This window comes from Oncorhynchus keta, unplaced genomic scaffold (assembly GCF_023373465.1).
Source record: "Oncorhynchus keta strain PuntledgeMale-10-30-2019 unplaced genomic scaffold, Oket_V2 Un_scaffold_6846_pilon_pilon, whole genome shotgun sequence".
NCBI lineage: Eukaryota > Metazoa > Chordata > Actinopteri > Salmoniformes > Salmonidae > Oncorhynchus > Oncorhynchus keta.
In genome coordinates this window covers 293,039-321,034 of record NW_026290990.1, presented here as the reverse complement: position 1 = coordinate 321,034, position 27,996 = coordinate 293,039, and the positions used below count along the sequence as shown (strand labels likewise).

At 33.9% G+C, this 27,996-nt stretch overlaps 1 protein-coding gene across 1 annotated transcript in view; it reads left to right on the top strand.

Moving 5' to 3' along the window:
- The window catches only part of LOC127929364 (isocitrate dehydrogenase [NADP], mitochondrial-like), a 93,173-nt gene that overhangs the window by 24,295 nt on the left and 40,882 nt on the right, over window positions 1-27,996 (top strand). The window contains exons 3-6 of the mRNA XM_052517330.1: window positions 3,365-3,530; window positions 4,928-5,088; window positions 5,190-5,333; window positions 7,323-7,459. Of these exons, the coding sequence (XP_052373290.1) occupies window positions 3,365-3,530; window positions 4,928-5,088; window positions 5,190-5,333; window positions 7,323-7,459 (608 nt within the window). The remainder of the gene's footprint in view (window positions 1-3,364; window positions 3,531-4,927; window positions 5,089-5,189; window positions 5,334-7,322; window positions 7,460-27,996) is intronic.

Sequence of the window (27,996 nt, the reverse complement as noted above, 5' to 3'; positions counted from 1 at the left end):
ACTGTGAAGTCGGAGTGGAAATGATGTTTGCAACACAGAGTTACACATGGAGTAAACAATTAGCAAGTCAATAACACAATAACACAGTAGAAAAAAAAAATGGGCAGTCTATATACAATGTGTGCAAAAGGCATGAGGAGGTAGGCGAATAATACAATTTTGCAGATTAACACTGGAGTGATAAATGATCAGATGGGCATGTACAGGTAGAGATATTGGTGTGCAAAAGAGCAGAAAAGTAAATAAATAAAAACAGTATAAAAACGGTATGGGAATGAGGTAGGTGAAAAAGGGTGAGCTATTTACCTATAGACTATGTACAGCTGCAGCGATCGGTTAGCTGCTCGGATAGCTGATGTTTGAAGTTGGTGAGGGAGATAAAAGTCTCCAACTTCAGCGATTTTTGCAATTCGTTCCAGTCACAGGCAGCAGAGTACTGGAACGAAAGGCGGCCAAATGAGGTGTTGGCTTTAGGGATGATCAGTGAGATACACCTGCTGGAGCGCGTGCTACGGATGGGTGTTGCCATCGTGACCAGTGAACTGAGATAAGGCGGAGCTTTACCTAGCATGGACTTGTAGATGACCTGGAGCCAGTGGGTCTGGCGACGAATATGTAGTGAGGGCCAGCCGACTAGAGCATACAAGTCGCAGTGGTGGGTGGTATAAGGTGCTTTAGTGACAAAACGGATGGTACTGTGATAGACTGCATCCAGTTTGCTGAGTAGAGTGTTGGAAGCCATTTTGTAGATGACATCGCCGAAGTCGAGGATCGGTAGGATAGTCAGTTTTACTAGGGTAAGCTTGGCAGCGTGAGTGAAGGAGGCTTTGTTGCGGAATAGAAAGCCGACTCTGGATTTGATTTTTGAATGGAGATGTTTGATGTGAGTCTGGAAGGAGAGTTTGCAGTCTAGCCAGACACCTAGGTACTTATAGATGTCCACATATTCAAGGTTGGAACCATCCAGGGTGCTGATGCTAGTCGGGCATGCGGGTGCAGGCAGCGATCGGTTGAAAAGCATGCATTTGGTTTTACTCGCGTTTAAGAGCAGTTGGAGGCCACGGAAGGAGTGCTGTATGGCATTGAAGCTCGTTTGGAGGTTTGATAGCACAGTGTCCAATGACGGGCCGAAAGTATATAGAATGGTGTCGTCTGCGTAGAGGTGGATCAGGGAATCGCCCGCAGCAAGAGCAACATCATTGATATATACAGAGAAAAGAGTCGGCCCGAGAATTGAACCCTGTGGCACCCCCATAGAGACTGCCAGAGGACCGGACAGCATGCCCTCTGATTTGACACACTGAACTCTGTCTGCAAAGTAATTGGTGAACCAGGCAAGGCAGTCATCCGAAAAACCGAGGCTGTTGAGTCTGCCGATAAGAATTTGGTGATTGACAGAGTCGAAAGCCTTGGCGAGGTCGATGAAGACGGCTGCACAGTACTGTCTTTTATCGATGGCGGTTATGATATCATTTAGTACCTTGAGTGTGGCTGAGGTGCACCCGTGACCGGCTCGGAAACCAGATTGCACAGCGGAGAACGTACGGTGGGATTCGAGATGGTCAGTGACCCGTTTGTTGACTTGGCTTTCGAAGACCTTAGATAGGCAGGGCAGGATGGATATAGGTCTATAGCAGTTTGGGTCCAGGGTGTCTCCCCCTTTGAAGAGGGGGATGACTGCGGCAGCTTTCAATCCTTGGGGATCTCAGACGATATGAAAGAGAGGTTGAACAGGCTGGTAATAGGGGTTGCGACAATGGCGGCAGATAGTTTCAGAAATAGCGGGTCCAGATTGTCAAGCCCAGCTGATTTGTACGGGTCCAGGTTTTGCAGCTCTTTCAGAACATCTGCTATCTGGATTTGGGTAAAGGAGAACCTGGAGAGGCTTGGGTGAGGAACTACGGGGCGGAGCTGTTGGCCGAGGTTGGAGTAGCCAGGCGGAAGGCATGGCCAGCCGTTGAGAAGTGCTTATTGAAGTTTTCGATAATCATGGATTTATCGGTGGAGACCGTGTTACCTAGCCTCAGTGCAGTGGGCAGCTGGGAGGAGGTGCTCTTGTTCTCCATGGACTTCACAGTGTCCCAGAACTTTTTGGAGTTGGAGCTACAGGATGCAAACTTCTGCCTGAAGAAGCTGGCCTTAGCTTTCCTGACTGACTGCGTGTATTGGTTCCTGACTTCCCTGAACAGTTGCATATCACGGGGCTATTCGATGCTATTGCAGTCCGCCACAGGATGTTTTTGTGCTGGTCGAGGGCAGTCAGGTCTGGAGTGAACCAAGGGCTGTATCTGTTCTTGGTTCTGCATTTTTGAACGGAGCATGCTTATCCAAAATGGTGAGGAAGTTACTTTTAAAGAATGACCAGGCATCCTCAACTGACGGGATGAGGTCAATGTCCTTCCAGGATACACGGGCCAGGTCGATTAGAAAGGCCTGCTCACAGAAGTGTTTTAGGGAGCGTTTGACAGTGATGAGGGTGGTCGTTTGACTGCGGCTCCGTGGCGGATACAGGCGATGAGGCAGTGATCGCTGAGATCCTGGTTGAAGACAGCGGAGGTATATTTGGAGGGCCAGTTGGTCAGGATGACGTCTATGAGGGTGCCCTTGTTTACAGAGTTAGGGTTGTACCTGGTGGGTTCCTTGATGATTTGCGTGAGATTGAGGGCATCTAGCTTAGATTGTAGGACTGCCGGGGTGTTAAGCATATCCCAGTTTAGGTCACCTAACAGAACAAACTCTGAAGCTAGATGGGGGCGATCAATTCACAAATGGTGTCCAGGGCACAGCTGGGAGCTGACAGGGGTCGGTAGCAGGCGGCAACAGTGAGAGACTTGTTTCTGGAGAGAGTAATTTTCAAAATTAGTAGTTCAAACTGTTTGGGTATGGACCTGGAAAGTATGACATTACTTTGCAGGCTATCTCTGCAGTAGACTGCGACTCCGCCCCCTTTGGCAGTTCTATCTTGACGGAAGATGTTATAGTTGGGTATGGAAATCTCTGAATTTTTGGTGGCCTTCCTGAGCCAGGATTCAGACACGGCAAGGACATCAGGGGGGACCAACTCCATATTAAAGCCTTCCCAGAAGAGTGGAGGCTGTTATAGCTGCAAAGGGGGGACCAACTCCATATTAAAGCCTTCCCAGAAGAGTGGAGGCTGTTATAGCTGCAAAGGGGGGACCAACTCCATATTACTTTTGGTCATGTAATGATATTTTTAGTGATTTTATTTATTTCTGTATAGACCGGAGTAATTATATAATTTTGGCAACTGTATTTCATTTTACTTTGCAGGCACCCCAACCAAACACATATACCCACTCCTCTCCTCTCCTCCATCCTCATTAAATGTGTTGCATTGTTCCAGCTGGTCCTGTCTAACGTGGACGTGGAGCTGAAGTATTATGACCTTGGTCTGCCGTGCCGCGACCAGACAGACGACCAGGTCACCATTGACTCGGCCATCGCCACCATGAAGTACAACGTGGCTGTCAAGTGTGCCACCATCACCCCGGATGAAGCCAGAGTCGATGGTATCTACTTTAATCACAGAAATACATTCTCTGGTTAGAAATAAATCATACATCCACAAGATGGATATTTGAATCCCAGGGGATAATACTTATTAAAGTGTTTCTATAAATATTTGTTTGACCACGGTTTCAGTGTCAGGAGGTAGATCAGTACTGCAGTTTGACAGTTAACAGCTTAACTCCTGTCAGGCCTTCATCCATGACCCTTACTCCTCAGAGTTGAAGATGTGGAATAGTCAGGGTTAGATAGATAGTTAGTTAGTTACCTGGGCTAGGTGTAGTAAGGTCAGGGTTAGGTAGATAGTTACCTGGGCTAGGTGTAGTAAGGTCAGGGTTAGGTAGATAGTTACCTGGGCTAGTTGGTCCCCCCATTGCAGCTATAACATGTTGGCGTGACCGTTTTGTGCGCCGGAGAATAAATTGACGATCTACTGAACCCTGCTCTCTGCGCCTGATTCCACCCACCACTCCTAGTATCCCGTGACAAGTATCTGGAGCATCAGCATTTGTGGGTTCGATTACTGGCTCAAAATGGCCAGAAACAAAGCACTTTCTTCTGAAACTCGTCAGTCTATTCTTGATCTCAGAAATGAAGGCTATTCCATGCGAGAAATTGCCAAGAACTGAAGATCTTGTACAATGCTGTGTACTATTCCCTTCACAGAACAGCGCAAACTGGCCCTAACCAGAATAGAAAGAGGAGTGGGAGGCCCCGGTGCACAACTGAGCAAGAGGACAAGTACATTAGAGTGTCTAGTTTGAGAAACAGACACCTCACAAGTCCTAAACTGGCAGCTTCATTAAATAGTACCCGCAAAACACCAGTCTCTACGTCAACAGTGAAGAGGTGACTCCGGGATGCTGGCCTTCTTCAGTTTCAGTTTCTTCAGTTTCTTGGCAATTTATCGCATGGAATAGCCTTCATTTCTCAGAAGTGTATAGTTGTAGTGTATAGTTACCTGGGCTAGATGTAGTATGGTCAGGGTTAGTTAGTTAGTTAGTTAGTTAGTTAGTTAGTTAGTTAGTTAGTTACCTGGGCTAGGTGTAGTTGGGTTAGATAGATAGTTAGTTACCTGGGCTAGGTGTAGTTGGGTTAGATATATAGTTATCTGGGCTAGATGTAGTAAGGTCAAGGTTAGTTAGTTAGTTAGTTAGTTACCTGGGCTAGATGTAGTATGGTCAGGGTTAGTTAGTTAGTTAGTTAGTTAGTTAGTTAGTTAGTTAGTTAGTTAGTTACCTGGGCTAGGTGTAGTTGGGTTAGATAGATAGTTAGTTACCTGGGCTAGGTGTAGTTGGGTTAGATATATAGTTATCTGGGCTAGATGTAGTAAGGTCAGGGTTAGAGTTATGGTTAGGTCTAATAGGTTAACTCAGGCCTCCATCTCTAACCCTAACAGAGTTCAAGCTGAAGAAGATGTGGAAGAGTCCCAACGGAAGCATCAGGAACATTCTGGGTGGAACCGTCTTCCGAGAGCCGATCATCTGCAAGAACATTCCCCGTCTGGTCCCTGGTTGGACGCAGCCAATAACGATCGGCAGACACGCCTTTGGTGACCAGGTAGATAAGTAACATACAATACGTGTTTTAGATTTGTATTGAATCACAGAGCATGTGAGGAATGTTCTGTTGTTGATGTTTGTCGTTGTGTTGTTCCACAGTACAGAGCCACAGACTTTGTAATCACCAAGCCAGGGAAGTTTAAGATGGTGTTCACCCCAGCTGACGGCAGCAAGGGGAGTGAGTGGGAGGTCTTTGACTTCGTCTCAGGAGGCTGTGGGTTGGGCATGTACAATACTGATGAGGTGAGCAGGCTGGGGCAGGTTCTTTTTAAAAAAAAAGTTACACACTTTATTTTCCATCCAAGGAATGAAATTTGCCTTTGACATTAAAGAACATAAACTGAGCAAAAATATAAACACAACATGTAAAGTGTTGGTCCCATGTTTTATGAGCTGAAATAAAACATCTCAGAAATGTTCTCTATGCACAAAAAGCTTATTTCACTCAAATTTGGTGGACAAATGTGTTTACATCACTGTTAGTGAGCACTTCTCCTTTGCCAAGATAATCCATCTACCTGACAGGTGTGGAAAATAAAGAAGCTGATTAAACGGCATAATCATTACACAGGTGCACCTTGTGCTGGAGACAATAAAAGGCCACTTTAAAATGTGCACTTTTGTCACACAACACAATGCCACAGAGCGTGCAATTGGCATGCTGACTGCAGCAATGTTGCCAGGGAATTTAATGTTAATTTCCCTACCATAAGCCTCCTCCAACATCGGTTTAGAGAATTTGGCAGTACATCCAACCGGCCTCATAACCGCAGGCCACGTGTAACCACGGCAGCCCAGGACCTTCACATCCGGCTTCATCACCAGCTGGATCATCTGAGACCAGCCAGATGGACAGCACCACTGAAGAATTTCTGCACAAACTGTTAGAAACGTCTCAGGGAAGCTTATCTTGTGCTCGTCGTCCTCACCAGGGTTTTGACCTGACTGCAGGTCGGCGTCATAACCGACTTCAGTGGGCAAATGCTCATCTTCGATGGCCACTGGCACACTAGAGAAGTTTGCTCTTCAGGGATGATTCCCGGTTTGAACTGTACCAGGCAACTGGTAGTGTTTTGTGGGCCAGCGGTTTGCTGATGTCAATGTTGTGAACAGAGTGCCCCATGGTAGGGTTATGGTGTGGGCAGGCATAAACTACAGACAATGAACACAACTGCATTTTATCGATGGAAATTTGAATGCACAGAGATACCGTGACGAGATCCTGAGGTCCATTGTCTTGTTATTCATCCTCCACGATCACCTTATGTTTCAGTATGATAATGTACAGCCTGTTTGTCCTGTCCAGTCCATCACCTTATGTTTCAGTATGATAATGTACAGCCTGTTTGTCCTGTCCAGTCCATCACCTCATGTTTCAGTATGATAATGTACAACCTGTCTGTCCTGTCCAGTCCATCACCTCATGTTTCAGTATGATAATGTACAGCCTGTTTGTCCTGTCCAGTCCATCACCTCATGTTTCAGTATGATAATGTACAGCCTGTTTGTCCTGTCCAGTCCATCACCTCATGTTTCAGTATGATAATGTACAACCTGTCTGTCCTGTCCATCACCTCATGTTTCAGTATGATAATGTACAGCCTGTTTGTCCTGTCCAGTCCATCACCTCATGTTTCAGTATGATAATGTACAGCCTGTTTGTCCTGTCCAGTCCATCACCTCATGTTTCAGTATGATAATGTACAGCCTGTTTGTCCTGTCCAGTCCATCACCTCATGTTTCAGTATGATAATGTACAGCCTGTTTGTCCTGTCCAGTCCATCACCTCATGTTTCAGTATGATAATGTACAACCTGTCTGTCCTGTCCATCACCTCATGTTTCAGCATGATAATGTACAGCCTGTTTGTCCTGTCCAGTCCATCACCTCATGTTTCAGTATGATAATGTACAGCCTGTTTGTCCTGTCCAGTCCATCACCTCATGTTTCAGTATGATAATGTACAGCCTGTTTGTCCTGTCCAGTCCATCACATGGTTCTAATAGTGTTCAGTTTGTCCTGTCCAGTCTATCACAGGGTTCTAATAGTGTTCTGTCTCTCATGTCCAGTCCATCACAGGGTTCTAATAGTGTTCTGTCTGTCCTGTCCATCACAGGGTTCTAATAGTGTTCTGTCTGTCCTGTCCAGTCTATCACAGGGTTCTAATAGTGTTCTGTCTGTCCTGTCCAGTCTATCACAGGGTTCTAATAGTGTTCTGTCTGTCCTGTCCAGTCCATCACAGGGTTTGCCCACAGCTGTTTCCAGTATGCCATCAATAAGAGGTGGCCTCTATACATGAGCACTAAGAACACCATCCTTAAGTACTACGACGGACGCTTCAAGGATATCTTCCAGGAGATCTTTGAGGAGTAAGACATTCACCTGGCAGCCTACAGTATAGAGTTGCACTGCATTCCACATGTATACTATTCTAGAGTAAGACATTTACCTGGCATCCTACAGTATAGAGTTGCACTGCATTCCACATGTATACTATTCTAGAGTAAGACATTCACCTGGCAGCCTACAGTATAGAGTTGCACTGCATTCCACATGTATACTATTCTAGAGTAAGACATTCACCTGGTAGCCTACAGTATAGAGTTGCACTGCATTCCACATGTATACTATTCTAGAGTAAGACATTCACCTGGCAGCCTACAGTATAGAGTTGCACTGCATTCCACATGTATACTATTCTAGAGTAAGACATTCACCTGGCAGCCTACAGTATAGAGTTGCACTGCATTCCACATGTATACTATTCTAGAGTAAGACATTCACCTGGCATCCTACAGTATAGAGTTGCACTGCATTCCACATGTATACTATTCTAGAGTAAGACATTCACCTGGCAGCCTACAGTATAGAGTTGCACTGCATTCCACATGTATACTATTCTAGAGTAAGACATTCACCTGGCATCCTACAGTATAGAGTTGCACTGCATTCCACATGTATACTATTCTAGAGTAAGACATTCACCTGGCAGCCTACAGTATAGAGTTGCACTGCATTCCACATGTATACTATTCTAGAGTAAGACATTCACCTGGCAGCCTACAGTATAGAGTTGCACTGCATTCCACATGTATACTATTCTAGAGTAAGACATTCACCTGGCAGCCTACAGTATAGAGTTGCACTGCATTCCACATGTATACTATTCTAGAGTAAGACATTCACCTGGCAGCCTACAGTATAGAGTTGCACTGCATTCCACATGTATACTATTCTAGAGTAAGACATTCACCTGGCAGCCTACAGTATAGAGTTGCACTGCATTCCACATGTATACTATTCTAGAGTAAGACATTCACCTGGCAGCCTACAGTATAGAGTTGCACTGCATTCCACATGTATACTATTCTAGAGTAAGACATTCACCTGGCAGCCTACAGTATAGAGTTGCACTGCATTCCACATGTATACTATTCTAGAGTAAGACATTCACCTGGCAGCCTACAGTATAGAGTTGCACTGCATTCCACATGTATACTATTCTAGAGTAAGACATTCACCTGGCAGCCTACAGTATAGAGTTGCACTGCATTCCACATGTATACTATTCTAGAGTAAGACATTCACCTGGCAGCCTACAGTATAGAGTTGCACTGCATTCCACATGTATACTATTCTAGAGTAAGACATTCACCTGGCAGCCTACAGTATAGAGTTGCACTGCATTCCACATGTATACTATTCTAGAGTAAGACATTCACCTGGCAGCCTACAGTATAGAGTTGCACTGCATTCCACATGTATACTATTCTAGAGTAAGACATTCACCTGGCAGCCTACAGTATAGAGTTGCACTGCATTCCACATGTATACTATTCTAGAGTAAGACATTCACCTGGCAGCCTACAGTATAGAGTTGCACTGCATTCCACATGTATACTATTCTAGAGTAAGACATTCACCTGGCAGCCTACAGTATAGAGTTGCACTGCATTCCACATGTATACTATTCTAGAGTAAGACATTCACCTGGCAGCCTACAGTATAGAGTTGCACTGCATTCCACATGTATACTATTCTAGAGTAAGACATTCACCTGGCAGCCTACAGTATAGAGTTGCACTGCATTCCACATGTATATTATTCTAGAGTAAGACATTCACCTGGCAGCCTACAGTATAGAGTTGCACTGCATTCCACATGTATACTATTCTAGAGTAAGACATTCACCTGGCAGCCTACAGTATAGAGTTGCACTGCATTCCACATGTATACTATTCTAGAGTAAGACATTCACCTGGCAGCCTACAGTATAGAGTTGCACTGCATTCCACATGTATACTATTCTAGAGTAAGACATTCACCTGGCAGCCTACAGTATAGAGTTGCACTGCATTCCACATGTATACTATTCTAGATATAGTCTATTCACCATATTTATAACTAACTAGATATAGTCTATTCACCATATTTATAACTATATATAGTCTATTCACCATATTTATAACTATATATAGTCTATTCACCATATTTATAACTAACTAGATATAGTCTATTCACCATATTTAGAACTATATATAGTCTATTCACCATATTTATAACTAACTACATATAGTCTATTCACCATATTTAGAACTATATATAGTCTATTCACCATATCTATAACTAACTAGATATAGTCTGTTCACCATATTTATAACTAACTAGATATAGTCTATTCACCATATTTAGAACTATATATAGTCTATTCACCATATTTATAAACATATATATAGTCTATTCACCATATTTAGAACTATATATAGTCTATTCACCATATTTATAACTAACTATATATAGTCTATTCACCATATTTAGAACTATATATAGTCTATTCACCATATTTAGAACTATATATAGTCTATTCACCATATTTATAACTAACTAGATATAGTCTATTCACCATATTTATAACTAACTAGATATAGTCTATTCACCATATTTAGAACTATATATAGTCTATTCACCATATTTATAACTAACTATATATAGTCTATTCACCATATTTATAACTAACTAGATATAGTCTATTCATCATATCTATAACTATATATAGTCTATTCACCATATCTATAACTATATATAGTCTATTCACCATATCTATAACTAACTATATATAGTCTATTCACCATATTTATAACTAACTATATATAGTCTATTCACCATATTTATAACTAACTAGATATAGTCTATTCACCATATCTATAACTATATATAGTCTATTCACCATATCTATAACTAACTAGATATAGTCTATTCACCATATTTAGAACTATATATAGTCTGTTCACCATATTTATAACTAGATAGTCTATTCACCATATCTATAACTAACTAGATATAGTCTGTTCACCATATTTATAACTAGATATAGTCTATTCACCATATCTATAACTAACTATATATAGTCTATTCACCATATTTAGAACTATATAGTCTATTCACCATATTTATAACTAGATATAGTCTATTCACCATATTTATAACTAGATATAGTCTATTCACCATATCTATAACTAACTATATATAGTCTATTCACCATATGTATAACTAGATATAGTCTATTCACCATATTTATAACTAGATATAGTCTATTCACCATATCTATAACTAACTATATATAGTCTATTCACCATATTTATAACTAGATATAGTCTATTCACCATATCTATAACTAACTATATATAGTCTATTCACCATATTTATAACTAGATATAGTCTATTCACCATATCTATAACTAACTAGATATAGTCTATTCACCATATCTATAACTAACTATATATAGTCTATTCACCATATTTATAACTAGATATACTCTATTCACCGTATTTAGAACTATATATAGTCTATTCACCATATTTAGAACTATATATAGTCTATTCACCATATTTATATACTAGATATAGTCTATTCACCATATCTATAACTAACTAGATATAGTCTATTCACCATATCTATAACTAACTAGATATAGTCTATTCACCATATTTATAACTAGATATACTCTATTCACCGTATTTATAACTAACTAGTTATAGTCTGTTCACCATATCTATAACTAACTAGATATAGTCTATTCACCATATCTATAACTAACTAGATATAGTCTGTTCACCATATTTATAACTATATATAGTCTATTCACCATATCTATAACTAACTAGATATAGTCTGTTCACCATATTTATAACTAGATATAGTCTATTCACCATATTTATAACTAACTAGATATAGTCTATTCACCATATTTATAACTAGATATAGTCTATTCACCATATCTATAACTAGATATAGTCTATTCACCATATTTAGAACTATATATAGTCTATTCACCATATTTATAAACATATATATAGTCTATTCACCATATTTATAACTAGATATAGTCTATTCACCATATCTATAACTAGATATAGTCTATTCACCATATCTATAACTAACTAGATATAGTCTATTCACCATATTTAGAACTATATATAGTCTATTCACCATATTTATAAACATATATATAGTCTATTCACCATATTTATAACTAGATATAGTCTATTCACCATATCTATAACTAACTAGATATAGTCTATTCACCATATTTAGAACTATATATAGTCTATTCACCATATCTATAACTAACTAGATATAGTCTATTCACCATATTTATAACTAGATATAGTCTATTCACCATATTTATAACTAGATATAGTCTATTCACCATATTTATAACTAACTAGATATAGTCTATTCACCATATTTATAACTAACTAGATATAGTCTATTCACCATATTTATAACTATATATAGTCTATTCACCATATTTATAACTAGATATAGTCTATTCACCATATCTATAACTAGATATAGTCTATTCACCATATCTATAACTAACTAGATATAGTCTATTCACCATATTTATAACTATATATAGTCTATTCACCATATTTATAAACATATATATAGTCTATTCACCATATTTATAACTAGATATAGTCTATTCACCATATCTATAACTAACTATATATAGTCTATTCACCATATTTATAACTAGATATAGTCTATTCACCATATCTATAACTAACTAGATATAGTCTATTCACCATATCTATAACTAACTATATATAGTCTATTCACCATATTTATAACTAGATATACTCTATTCACCGTATTTAGAACTATATATAGTCTATTCACCATATTTATAACTAGATATAGTCTATTCACCATATTTAGAACTATATATAGTCTATTCACCATATTTAGAACTATATATAGTCTATTCACCATATTTATAACTAGATATAGTCTATTCACCATATTTATAACTAACTAGATATAGTCTATTCACCATATCTATAACTAACTAGATATAGTCTATTCACCATATTTATAACTAGATATAGTCTATTCACCATATTTATAACTAACTAGATATAGTCTGTTCACCATATTTATAACTAACTAGATATAGTCTATTCACCATATCTATAACTAACTAGATATAGTCTATTCACCATATTTATAACTATATATAGTCTATTCACCATATCTATAACTAACTAGATATAGTCTATTCACCATATTTATAACTAACTAGATATAGTCTATTCACCATATTTATAACTAACTAGATATAGTCTATTCACCATATTTATAACTAGATATAGTCTATTCACCATATTTATAACTAGATATAGTCTATTCACCATATTTAGAACTATATATAGTCTATTCACCATATTTATAAACTATATATAGTCTATTCACCATATTTATAACTAGATATAGTCTATTCACCATATCTATAACTAGATATAGTCTATTCACCATATCTATAACTAACTAGATATAGTCTATTCACCATATTTAGAACTATATATAGTCTATTCACCATATTTATAACTATATATAGTCTATTCACCATATTTAAAACTAGATATAGTCTATTCACCATATCTATAACTAACTAGATATAGTCTATTCACCATATTTAGAACTATATATAGTCTGTTCACCATATCTATAACTAACTAGATATAGTCTATTCACCATATTTATAACTATATATAGTCTATTCACCATATTTATAACTAGATATAGTCTATTCACCATATTTATAACTAGATATAGTCTATTCACCATATTATAACTAACTAGATATAGTCTATTCACCATATTTATAACTAACTAGATATAGTCTATTCACCATATTTATAACTAACTAGATATAGTCTATTCACCATATTTAGAACTATATATAGTCTATTCACCATATTTATAACTAGATATATATAGTCTATTCACCATATCTATAACTAGATATAGTCTATTCACCATATGTATAACTAGATATAGTCTATTCACCATATTTATAACTAGATATAGTCTATTCACCATATCTATAACTAACTATATATAGTCTATTCACCATATTTATAACTAGATATAGTCTATTCACCATATCTATAACTAACTAGATAGTCTATTCACCATATCTATAACTAACTATATATAGTCTATTCACCATATTTATAACTAGATATACTCTATTCACCGTATTTAGAACTATATATAGTCTATTCACCATATTTATAACTAGATATACTCTATTCACCGTATTTAGAACTATATATAGTCTATTCACCATATTTAGAACTATATATAGTCTATTCACCATATTTATAACTAGATATAGTCTATTCACCATATCTATAACTAACTAGATATAGTCTATTCACCATATCTATAACTAACTAGATATAGTCTATTCACCATATTATAACTAACTAGTTATAGTCTGTTCACCATATCTATAACTAACTAGATATAGTCTATTCACCATATCTATAACTAACTAGATATAGTCTGTTCACCATATTTATAACTATATATAGTCTATTCACCATATCTATAACTAACTAGATATAGTCTATTCACCATATTTATAACTAGATATAGTCTATTCACCATATTTATAACTAACTAGATATAGTCTATTCACCATATTTATAACTAACTAGATATAGTCTATTCACCATATTTATAACTAACTAGATATAGTCTATTCACCATATTTATAACTAGATATAGTCTATTCACCATATTTAACTAACTAGATATAGTCTATTCACCATATTTATAACTAACTAGATATAGTCTGTTCACCATATTTATAACTAGATATAGTCTATTCACCATATTTATAACTAAATATAGTCTATTCACCATATTTATAACTAGATAGTCTATTCACCATATCTATAACTAACTAGATATAGTCTGTTCACCATATTTATAACTAGATATAGTCTATTCACCATATTTATAAACATATATATAGTCTATTCACCATATTTATAACTAGATATAGTCTATTCACCATATCTATAACTAGATATAGTCTATTCACCATATCTATAACTAACTAGATATAGTCTATTCACCATATTTATAACTATATATAGTCTATTCACCATATTTATAACTAGATATAGTCTATTCACCATATTTATAACTAGATATAGTCTATTCACCATATCTATAACTAACTAGATATAGTCTATTCACCATATTTATAACTATATATAGTCTATTCACCATATTTATAAACATATATATAGTCTATTCACCATATTTATAACTAGATATAGTCTATTCACCATATTTATAACTAGATATAGTCTATTCACCATATCTATAACTAACTAGATATAGTCTATTCACCATATTTATAACTATATATAGTCTATTCACCATATTTATAAACATATATATAGTCTATTCACCATATTTATAACTATATATAGTCTATTCACCATATTTAAAACTAGATATAGTCTATTCACCATATCTATAACTAACTAGATATAGTCTATTCACCATATTTATAACTATATATAGTCTATTCACCATATTTATAACTAGATATAGTCTATTCACCATATTTATAACTATATATAGTCTATTCACCATATCTATAACTAACTAGATATAGTCTATTCACCATATTTATAACTAGATATAGTCTATTCACCATATTTATAACTAGATATAGTCTATTCACCATATCTATAACTAACTAGATATAGTCTATTCACCATATTTAGAACTATATATTCTATTCACCATATTTATAAACATATATATAGTCTATTCACCATATCTATAACTAGATATAGTCTGTTCACCATATGTATAACTAGATATAGTCTATTCACCATATTTATAACTAGATATAGTCTATTCACCATATCTATAACTAACTATATATAGTCTATTCACCATATTTATAACTAGATATAGTCTATTCACCATATCTATAACTAACTAGATAGTCTATTCACCATATCTATAACTAACTATATATAGTCTATTCACCATATTTATAACTAGATATACTCTATTCACCGTATTTAGAACTATATATAGTCTATTCACCATATTTAGAACTATATATAGTCTATTCACCATATTTATAACTAGATATAGTCTATTCACCATATCTATAACTAACTAGATATAGTCTATTCACCATATCTATAACTAACTAGATATAGTCTATTCACCATATTTATAACTAGATATACTCTATTCACCGTATTTATAACTAACTAGTTATAGTCTGTTCACCATATCTATAACTAACTAGATATAGTCTATTCACCATATCTATAACTAACTAGATATAGTCTGTTCACCATATTTATAACTATATATAGTCTATTCACCATATCTATAACTAACTAGATATAGTCTGTTCACCATATTTATAACTAACTAGATATAGTCTATTCACCATATTTATAACTAACTAGATATAGTCTATTCACCATATTTATAACTAGATATAGTCTATTCACCATATCTATAACTAACTAGATATAGTCTATTCACCATATTTAGAACTATATATAGTCTATTCACCATATTTATAACTAGATATATAGTCTATTCACCATATCTATAACTAGATATAGTCTATTCACCATATTTATAACTAGATATAGTCTATTCACCATATCTATAACTAACTAGATATAGTCTATTCACCATATTTAGAACTATATATAGTCTATTCACCATATTTATAAACATATATATAGTCTATTCACCATATTTATAACTATATATAGTCTATTCACCATATTTAAAACTAGATATAGTCTATTCACCATATCTATAACTAACTAGATATAGTCTATTCACCATATTTATAACTATATATAGTCTATTCACCATATTTATAACTAGATAGTCTATTCACCATATTTAGAACTATATATAGTCTGTTCACCATATTTAGAACTATATATAGTCTGTTCACCATATCTATAACTAACTAGATATAGTCTATTCACCATATTTAGAACTAGATATAGTCTATTCACCATATTCATAACTAGATATAGTCTATTCACCATATCTATAACTAACTAGATATAGTCTATTCACCATATTTATAGATATAGTCTATTCACCATATCTAAAACTAGATATATATAGTCTATTCACCATATCTATAACTAACTAGATATAGTCTATTCACCATATTTATAACTAGATATAGTCTATTCACCATATTTATAACTATATATAGTCTATTCACCATATCTATAACTAACTAGATATAGTCTATTCACCATATTTATAACTAGATATAGTCTATTCACCATATTTATAACTATATATAGTCTATTCACCATATCTATAACTAACTAGATATAGTCTATTCACCATATTTATAACTAGATATAGTCTATTCACCATATTTATAACTAGATATAGTCTATTCACCATATTTATAACTATATATAGTCTATTCACCATATCTATAACTAACTAGATATAGTCTATTCACCATATTTATAACTAGATATAGTCTATTCACCATATCTATAACTAACTAGATATAGTCTGTTCACCATATTTATAACTAGATATATATAGTCTATTCACCATATTTATAACTAGATATAGTCTATTCACCATATTTATAACTAGATATAGTCTATTCACCATATTTATAACTAGATATAGTCTATTCACCATATTTATAACTAGATATATATAGTCTATTCACCATATTTATAACTAGATATATATAGTCTATTCACCATATTTATAACTAGATATATATAGTCTATTCACCATATTTATAACTAGATATAGTCTATTCACCATATTTATAACTAGATATAGTCTATTCACCATATCTATAACTAGATATAGTCTATTCACCATATCTATAACTAACTAGATATAGTCTATTCACCATATTTAGAACTATATATAGTCTATTCACCATATTTATAAACATATATATAGTCTATTCACCATATTTATAACTATATATAGTCTATTCACCATATTTAAAACTAGATATAGTCTATTCACCATATCTATAACTAACTAGATATAGTCTATTCACCATATTTAGTATATATAGTCTATTCACCATATTTATAACTAGATATAGTCTATTCACCATATTTATAACTAGATATAGTCTATTCACCATATTTATAACTAGATATAGTCTATTCACCATATCTATAACTAACTAGATATAGTCTGTTCACCATATCTATAACTAACTAGATATAGTCTATTCACCATATCTATAACTAACTAGATATAGTCTATTCACCATATTTATAACTATATATAGTCTGTTCACCATATCTATAACTAACTAGATATAGTCTATTCACCATATTTATAACTAGATATAGTCTATTCACCATATTTATAACTAGATATAGTCTATTCACCATATTTATAACTATATATAGTCTATTCACCATATTTATAACTAGATATAGTCTGTTCACCATATTTATAACTAGATAGTCTATTCACCATATTTATAACTATATATAGTCTGTTCACCATATCTATAACTAACTAGATATAGTCTATTCACCATATTTATAACTAGATATAGTCTATTCACCATATTTATAACTAGATATAGTCTATTCACCATATCTATAACTAACTAGATATAGTCTGTTCACCATATTTATAACTATATATAGTCTGTTCACCATATCTATAACTAGATATAGTCTATTCACCATATTTATAACTATATATAGTCTGTTCACCATATCTATAACTAACTAGATATAGTCTGTTCACCATATTTATAACTAGATATAGTCTGTTCACCATATTTATAACTATATATAGTCTGTTCACCATATCTATAACTAGATATAGTCTATTCACCATATTTATAACTATATATAGTCTGTTCACCATATCTATAACTAACTAGATATAGTCTGTTCACCATATTTATAAACATATATATAGTCTATTCACCATATTTATAACTAGATATAGTCTATTCACCATATTTAGAACTATATATTCTATTCACCATATTTATAACTAGATATAGTCTGTTCACCATATTTATAACTAGATATAGTCTATTCACCATATTTATAACTATATATAGTCTATTCACCATATTTATAACTAGATATAGTCTATTCACCATATTTATAACTATATATAGTCTATTCACCATATTTATAACTAGATATAGTCTATTCACCATATTTAGAACTATATATTCTATTCACCATATTTATAACTATATATAGTCTATTCACCATATTTATAACTATGATATATTCTATTCACCATATTTATAACTATATATAGTCTATTCACCATATTTATAACTAGATATAGTCTATTCACCATATCTATAACTAACTAGATATATTCTATTCACCATATTTATAACTATATATAGTCTGTTCACCATATTTATAAACATATATATAGTCTATTCACCATATTCATAACTAGATATAGTCTATTCACCATATTTATAACTAGATATAGTCTATTCATCATATCTATAACTAGATATAGTCTATTCACCATATTTATAACTAGATATAGTCTATTCACCATATCTATAACTAGATAGTCTATTCATCATATCTATAACTAACTAGATATAGTCTATTCATCATATCTATAACTAGATATAGTCTATTCACCATATTTACAACTAGATATAGTCTATTCACCATATCTATAACTAACGAGATATATGTGTTTACATCACTGTTAGTGAGCACTTGTCCTTTGCCAAGATAATCCATCTACCTGACAGGTGTGGAAAATAAAGAAGCTGATTAAACGGCATAATCATTACACAGGTGCACCTTGTGCTGGAGACAATAAAAGGCCACTTTAAAATGTGCACTTTTGTCACACAACACAATGCCACAGAGCGTGCAATTGGCATGCTGACTGCAGCAATGTTGCCAGGGAATTTAATGTTAATTTCCCTACCATAAGCCTCCTCCAACATCGGTTTAGAGAATTTGGCAGTACATCCAACCGGCCTCATAACCGCAGGCCACGTGTAACCACGGCAGCCCAGGACCTTCACATCCGGCTTCATCACCAGCTGGATCATCTGAGACCAGCCAGATGGACAGCACCACTGAAGAATTTCTGCACAAACTGTTAGAAACGTCTCAGGGAAGCTTATCTTGTGCTCGTCGTCCTCACCAGGGTTTTGACCTGACTGCAGGTCGGCGTCATAACCGACTTCAGTGGGCAAATGCTCATCTTCGATGGCCACTGGCACACTAGAGAAGTTTGCTCTTCAGGGATGATTCCCGGTTTGAACTGTACCAGGCAACTGGTAGTGTTTTGTGGGCCAGCGGTTTGCTGATGTCAATGTTGTGAACAGAGTGCCCCATGGTGGGGTTATGGTGTGGGCAGGCATAAACTACAGACAATGAACACAACTGCATTTTATCGATGGAAATTTGAATGCACAGAGATACCGTGACGAGATCCTGAGGTCCATTGTCTTGTTATTCATCCTCCACGATCACCTTATGTTTCAGTATGATAATGTACAGCCTGTTTGTCCTGTCCAGTCCATCACCTCATGTTTCAGTATGATAATGTACAACCTGTCTGTCCTGTCCATCACCTCATGTTTCAGTATGATAATGTACAGCCTGTTTGTCCTGTCCAGTCCATCACCTCATGTTTCAGTATGATAATGTACAGCCTGTTTGTCCTGTCCAGTCCATCACCTCATGTTTCAGTATGATAATGTACAGCCTGTTTGTCCTGTCCAGTCCATCACCTCATGTTTCAGTATGATAATGTACAACCTGTCTGTCCTGTCCATCACCTCATGTTTCAGTATGATAATGTACAGCCTGTTTGTCCTGTCCAGTCCATCACCTCATGTTTCAGTATGATAATGTACAGCCTGTTTGTCCTGTCCAGTCCATCACCTCATGTTTCAGTATGATAATGTACAGCCTGTTTGTCCTGTCCAGTCCATCACCTCATGTTTCAGTATGATAATGTACAGCACTGTATTGTCAGCCTGTGTTTCAGTATGATAATGTAACCTGTCTGTCCAGTCCATCACCTCATGTTTCAGTATGATAATGTACAGCCTGTTTGTCAGTCCATCACCTCATGTTTCAGTATGATAATGTACAGCCTGTTTGTCCTGTCCAGTCCATCACCTCATGTTTCAGTATGATAATGTACAGCCTGTTTGTCCTGTCCAGTCCATCACCTCATGTTTCAGCATGATAATGTACAACCTGTCTGTCCTGTCCATCACCTCATGTTTCAGCATGATAATGTACAGCCTGTTTGTCCTGTCCAGTCCATCACCTCATGTTTCAGTATGATAATGTACAGCCTGTTTGTCCTGTCCAGTCCATCACCTCATGTTTCAGTATGATAATGTACAGCCTGTTTGTCCTGTCCAGTCCATCACATGGTTCTAATAGTGTTCAGTTTGTCCTGTCCAGTCTATCACAGGGTTCTAATAGTGTTCTGTCTCTCATGTCCAGTCCATCACAGGGTTCTAATAGTGTTCTGTCTGTCCTGTCCATCACAGGCTTCTAATAGTGTTCTGTCTGTCCTGTCCAGTCCATCACAGGGTTCTAATAGTGTTCTGTCTGTCCTGTCCATCACAGGGTTCTAATAGTGTTCTGTCTGTCCTGTCCAGTCTATCACAGGGTTCTAATAGTGTTCTGTCTGTCCTGTCCAGTCTATCACAGGGTTCTAATAGTGTTCTGTCTGTCCTGTCCAGTCCATCACAGGGTTTGCCCACAGCTGTTTCCAGTATGCCATCAATAAGAGGTGGCCTCTATACATGAGCACTAAGACACCATCCTTAAGCTAGCGGACGCTTCAGGATATCTTCCAGGAGATCTTTGAGGAGTAAGACATTCACCTGGCAGCCTACAGTATAGAGTTGCACTGCATTCCACATGTATACTATTCTAGAGTAAGACATTCACCTGGCATCCTACAGTATAGAGTTGCACTGCATTCCACATGTATACTATTCTAGAGTAAGACATTCACCTGGCAGCCTACAGTATAGAGTTGCACTGCATTCCACATGTATACTATTCTAGAGTAAGACATTCACCTGGCAGCCTACAGTATAGAGTTGCACTGCATTCCACATGTATACTATTCTAGAGTAAGACATTCACCTGGCAGCCTACAGTATAGAGTTGCACTGCATTCCACATGTATACTATTCTAGAGTAAGACATTCACCTGGCAGCCTACAGTATAGAGTTGCACTGCATTCCACATGTATACTATTCTAGAGTAAGACATTCACCTGGCAGCCTACAGTATAGAGTTGCACTGCATTCCACATGTATACTATTCTAGAGTAAGACATTCACCTGGCAGCCTACAGTATAGAGTTGCACTGCATTCCACATGTATACTATTCTAGAGTAAGACATTCACCTGGCAGCCTACAGTATAGAGTTGCACTGCATTCCACATGTATACTATTCTAGAGTAAGACATTCACCTGGCAGCCTACAGTATAGAGTTGCACTGCATTCCACATGTATACTATTCTAGAGTAAGACATTCACCTGGCAGCCTACAGTATAGAGTTGCACTGCATTCCACATGTATACTATTCTAGAGTAAGACATTCACCTGGCAGCCTACAGTATAGAGTTGCACTGCATTCCACATGTATACTATTCTAGAGTAAGACATTCACCTGGCAGCCTACAGTATAGAGTTGCACTGCATTCCACATGTATACTATTCTAGAGTAAGACATTCACCTGGCAGCCTACAGTATAGAGTTGCACTGCATTCCACATGTATACTATTCTAGAGTAAGACATTCACCTGGCAGCCTACAGTATAGAGTTGCACTGCATTCCACATGTATACTATTCTAGAGTAAGACATTCACCTGGCAGCCTACAGTATAGAGTTGCACTGCATTCCACATGTATACTATTCTAGAGTAAGACATTCACCTGGCAGCCTACAGTATAGAGTTGCACTGCATTCCACATGTATACTATTCTAGAGTAAGACATTCACCTGGCAGCCTACAGTATAGAGTTGCACTGCATTCCATTCCATGTATACTATTCTAGAGTAAGACATTCACCTGGCAGCCTACAGTATAGAGTTGCACTGCATTCCACATGTATACTATTCTAGAGTAAGACATTCACCTGGCAGCCTACAGTATAGAGTTGCACTGCATTCCACATGTATACTATTCTAGAGTAAGACATTCACCTGGCAGCCTACAGTATAGAGTTGCACTGCATTCCACATGTATACTATTCTAGAGTAAGACATTCACCTGGCAGCCTACAGTATAGAGTTGCACTGCATTCCACATGTATACTATTCTAGAGTAAGACATTCACCTGGCAGCCTACAGTATAGAGTTGCACTGCATTCCACATGTATACTATTCTAGAGTAAGACATTCACCTGGCAGCCTACAGTATAGAGTTGCACTGCATTCCACATGTATACTATTCTAGAGTAAGACATTCACCTGGCAGCCTACAGTATAGAGTTGCACTGCATTCCACATGTATACTATTCTAGAGTAAGACATTCACCTGGCAGCCTACAGTATAGAGTTGCACTGCATTCCACATGTATACTATTCTAGAGTAAGACATTCACCTGGCAGCCTACAGTATAGAGTTGCACTGCATTCCACATGTATACTATTCTAGATATAGTCTATTCACCATATTTATAACTAACTAGATATAGTCTATTCACCATATTTATAAACTATATATAGTCTATTCACCATATTTATAACTATATATAGTCTATTCACCATATTTATAACTAACTAGATATAGTCTATTCACCATATTTATAACTATATATAGTCTATTCACCATATTTATAACTAACTATATATAGTCTATTCACCATATTTATAACTATATATAGTCTATTCACCATATTTATAACTAACTAGATATAGTCTATTCACCATATTTATAACTAACTAGATATAGTCTATTCACCATATTTAGAACTATATATAGTCTATTCACCATATTTAGAACTATATATAGTCTATTCACCATATTTATAAACATATATATAGTCTATTCACCATATTTAGAACTATATATAGTCTATTCACCATATTTATAACTAACTATATATAGTCTATTCACCATATTTAGAACTATATATAGTCTATTCACCATATTTAGAACTATATATAGTCTATTCACCATATTTATAACTAACTAGATATAGTCTATTCACCATATTTATAACTATATATAGTCTATTCACCATATTTATAACTAACTATATATAGTCTATTCACCATATCTATAACTAACTAGATATAGTCTATTCACCATATCTATAACTATATATAGTCTATTCACCATATCTATAACTAACTAGATATAGTCTGTTCACCATATTTATAAACATATATATAGTCTATTCACCATATTTATAACTAACTAGATATAGTCTATTCACCATATCTATAACTATATATAGTCTATTCACCATATTTATAACTAGATAGTCTATTCACCATATCTATAACTAACTAGATATAGTCTATTCACCATATTTATAACTATAGTCTATTCACCATATTTATAACTAGATATAGTCTATTCACCATATTTAGAACTATATATAGTCTATTCACCATATTTATAACTAGATAGTCTATTCACCATATCTATAACTAACTAGATATAGTCTGTTCACCATATTTATAACTAGATATAGTCTATTCACCATATCTATAACTAACTAGATAACTAATTATAACTATAGTCTATTCACCATATTTATAACTAACTATATAGTCTATTCACCATATTTATAACTAGATATAGTCTATTCACCATATTTATAACTAACTATATATAGTCTATTCACCATATTTATAACTAGATATAGTCTATTCACCATATCTATAACTAACTATATATAGTCTATTCACCATATTTATAACTAGATATAGTCTAACCATATCTATAATAGTCTATTCACCATATTTATAACTAACTAGATATAGTCTATTCACCATATCTATAACTAACTAGATATAGTCTATTCACCATATTTATAACTAACTAGATATAGTCTATTCACCATATTTATAACTAACTAGATATAGTCTATTCACCATATCTATAACTAACTAGATATAGTCTATTCACCATATTTAGAACTATATATAGTCTATTCACCATATTTATAACTAGATATAGTCTATTCACCATATTTATAACTAACTAGATATAGTCTATTCACCATATCTATAACTAGATATAGTCTATTCACCATATTTATAACTAACTAGATATAGTCTATTCACCATATCTATAACTAACTAGATATAGTCTATTCACCATATTTATAACTAGATATAGTCTATTCACCATATCTATATAGTCTAACTATTTATATAGTCTATTCACCATATTTATAACTAACTAGATATAGTCTATTCACCATATTTATAACTAGATATAGTCTATTCACCATATTTATAACTAGATATAGTCTATTCACCATATTTATAACTAGATATAGTCTATTCACCATATTTATAACTATATATAGTCTATTCACCATATCTATAACTAACTAGATATAGTCTATTCACCATATCTATAACTAACTAGATATAGTCTATTCACCATATTTATAACTAACTAGATATAGTCTATTCACCATATTTATAACTAACTAGATATAGTCTGTTCACCATATCTATAACTAACTAGATATAGTCTATTCACCATATCTATAACTAACTAGATATAGTCTGTTCACCATATTTATAACTATATATAGTCTATTCACCATATCTATAACTAACTAGATATAGTCTGTTCACCATATTTATAACTAGATATAGTCTATTCACCATATTTATAACTAGATATAGTCTATTCACCATATCTATAACTAACTAGATATAGTCTATTCACCATATCTATAACTAACTAGATATAGTCTATTCACCATATTTATAACTAGATATAGTCTATTCACCATATCTATAACTAGATATAGTCTATTCACCATATTTAGAACTATATATAGTCTATTCACCATATTTATAAACATATATATAGTCTATTCACCATATTTAGAACTAGATATAGTCTATTCACCATATCTATAACTAGATATAGTCTATTCACCATATTTAGAACTAGATATAGTCTATTCACCATATTTAGAACTAGATATAGTCTATTCACCATATTTAGAACTAGATATAGTCTATTCACCATATTTATAACTAGATATAGTCTATTCACCATATTTATAACTAGATATAGTCTATTCACCATATTTAGAACTAGATATAGTCTATTCACCATATTTAGAACTAGATATAGTCTATTCACCATATTTATAACTAGATATAGTCTATTCACCATATTTAGAACTATATATAGTCTATTCACCATATTTATAACTAACTATATATAGTCTATTCACCATATCTATAACTAGATATAGTCTATTCACCATATCTATAACTATATATAGTCTATTCACCATAACTATAACTAACTAGATATAGTCTGTTCACCATATTTATAAACATATATATAGTCTATTCACCATATTTATAACTAACTAGATATAGTCTATTCACCATATTTAGAACTATATAGTCTATTCACCATATTTATAACTAGATATAGTCTATTCACCATATTTATAACTAGATATAGTCTATTCACCATATCTATAACTAACCCTAACCCTAACCCTATTCACCATATTTATAACTAGATATAGTCTATTCACCATATTTATAACTAGATATAGTCTATTCACCATATCTATAACTAGATATAGTCTATTCACCATATCTATAACTAACTAGATATAGTCTATTCACCATATTTAGAACTATATATAGTCTATTCACCATATTTATAAACATATATATAGTCTATTCACCATATTTATAACTATATATAGTCTATTCACCATATTTAAAACTAGATATAGTCTATTCACCATATCTATAACTAACTAGATATAGTCTATTCACCATATTTAGAACTATATATAGTCTATTCACCATATTTATAAACATATATATAGTCTATTCACCATATTTATAACTATATATAGTCTATTCACCATATTTAAAACTAGATATAGTCTATTCACCATATCTATAACTAACTAGATATAGTCTATTCACCATATTTAGAACTATATATAGTCTATTCACCATATTTATAACTAGATATAGTCTATTCACCATATTTATAACTAGATATAGTCTATTCACCGTATTTATAACTATATATAGTCTATTCACCATATCTATAACTAACTAGATATAGTCTATTCACCATATTTATAACTATATATTCTATTCACCATATTTATAAACATATATATAGTCTATTCACCATATCTATAACTAGATATAGTCTGTTCACCATATCTATAACTAGATATATATAGTCTATTCACCATATTTATAACTAGATATAGTCTATTCACCATATTTATAACTAGATATAGTCTATTCACCATATTTATAACTAGATATAGTCTATTCACCATATCTATAACTAACTAGATATAGTCTGTTCACCATATCTATAACTAACTAGATATAGTCTATTCACCATATCTATAACTAACTAGATATAGTCTATTCACCATATTTATAACTATATATAGTCTGTTCACCATATCTATAACTAACTAGATATAGTCTATTCACCATATTTATAACTATATATAGTCTGTTCACCATATCTATAACTAACTAGATATAGTCTATTCACCATATTTATAACTAGATATAGTCTATTCACCATATTTATAACTATATATAGTCTATTCACCATATTTATAACTAGATATAGTCTGTTCACCATATCTATAACTAACTAGATATAGTCTATTCACCATATTTATAACTATATATAGTCTGTTCACCATATTTATAACTAGATATAGTCTATTCACCATATTTATAACTAGATATAGTCTATTCACCATATTTATAACTATATATAGTCTGTTCACCATATCTATAACTAACTAGATATAGTCTATTCACCATATTTATAACTAGATATAGTCTATTCACCATATCTATAACTAGATATAGTCTATTCACCATATCTATAACTAACTATATATAGTCTATTCACCATATTTATAACTAGATATAGTCTATTCACCATATTTATAACTAGATATAGTCTATTCACCATATTTATAACTATATATAGTCTGTTCACCATATCTATAACTAACTAGATATAGTCTATTCACCATATTTATAACTAGATATAGTCTATTCACCATATTTATAACTAGATATAGTCTATTCACCATATTTATAACTATATATAGTCTATTCACCATATTTATAACTATATATAGTCTGTTCACCATATCTATAACTAACTAGATATAGTCTGTTCACCATATTTATAACTAGATATAGTCTATTCATCATATCTATAACTATATATAGTCTATTCACCATATCTATAACTAACTAGATATAGTCTATTCACCATATTTATAACTATATATTCTATT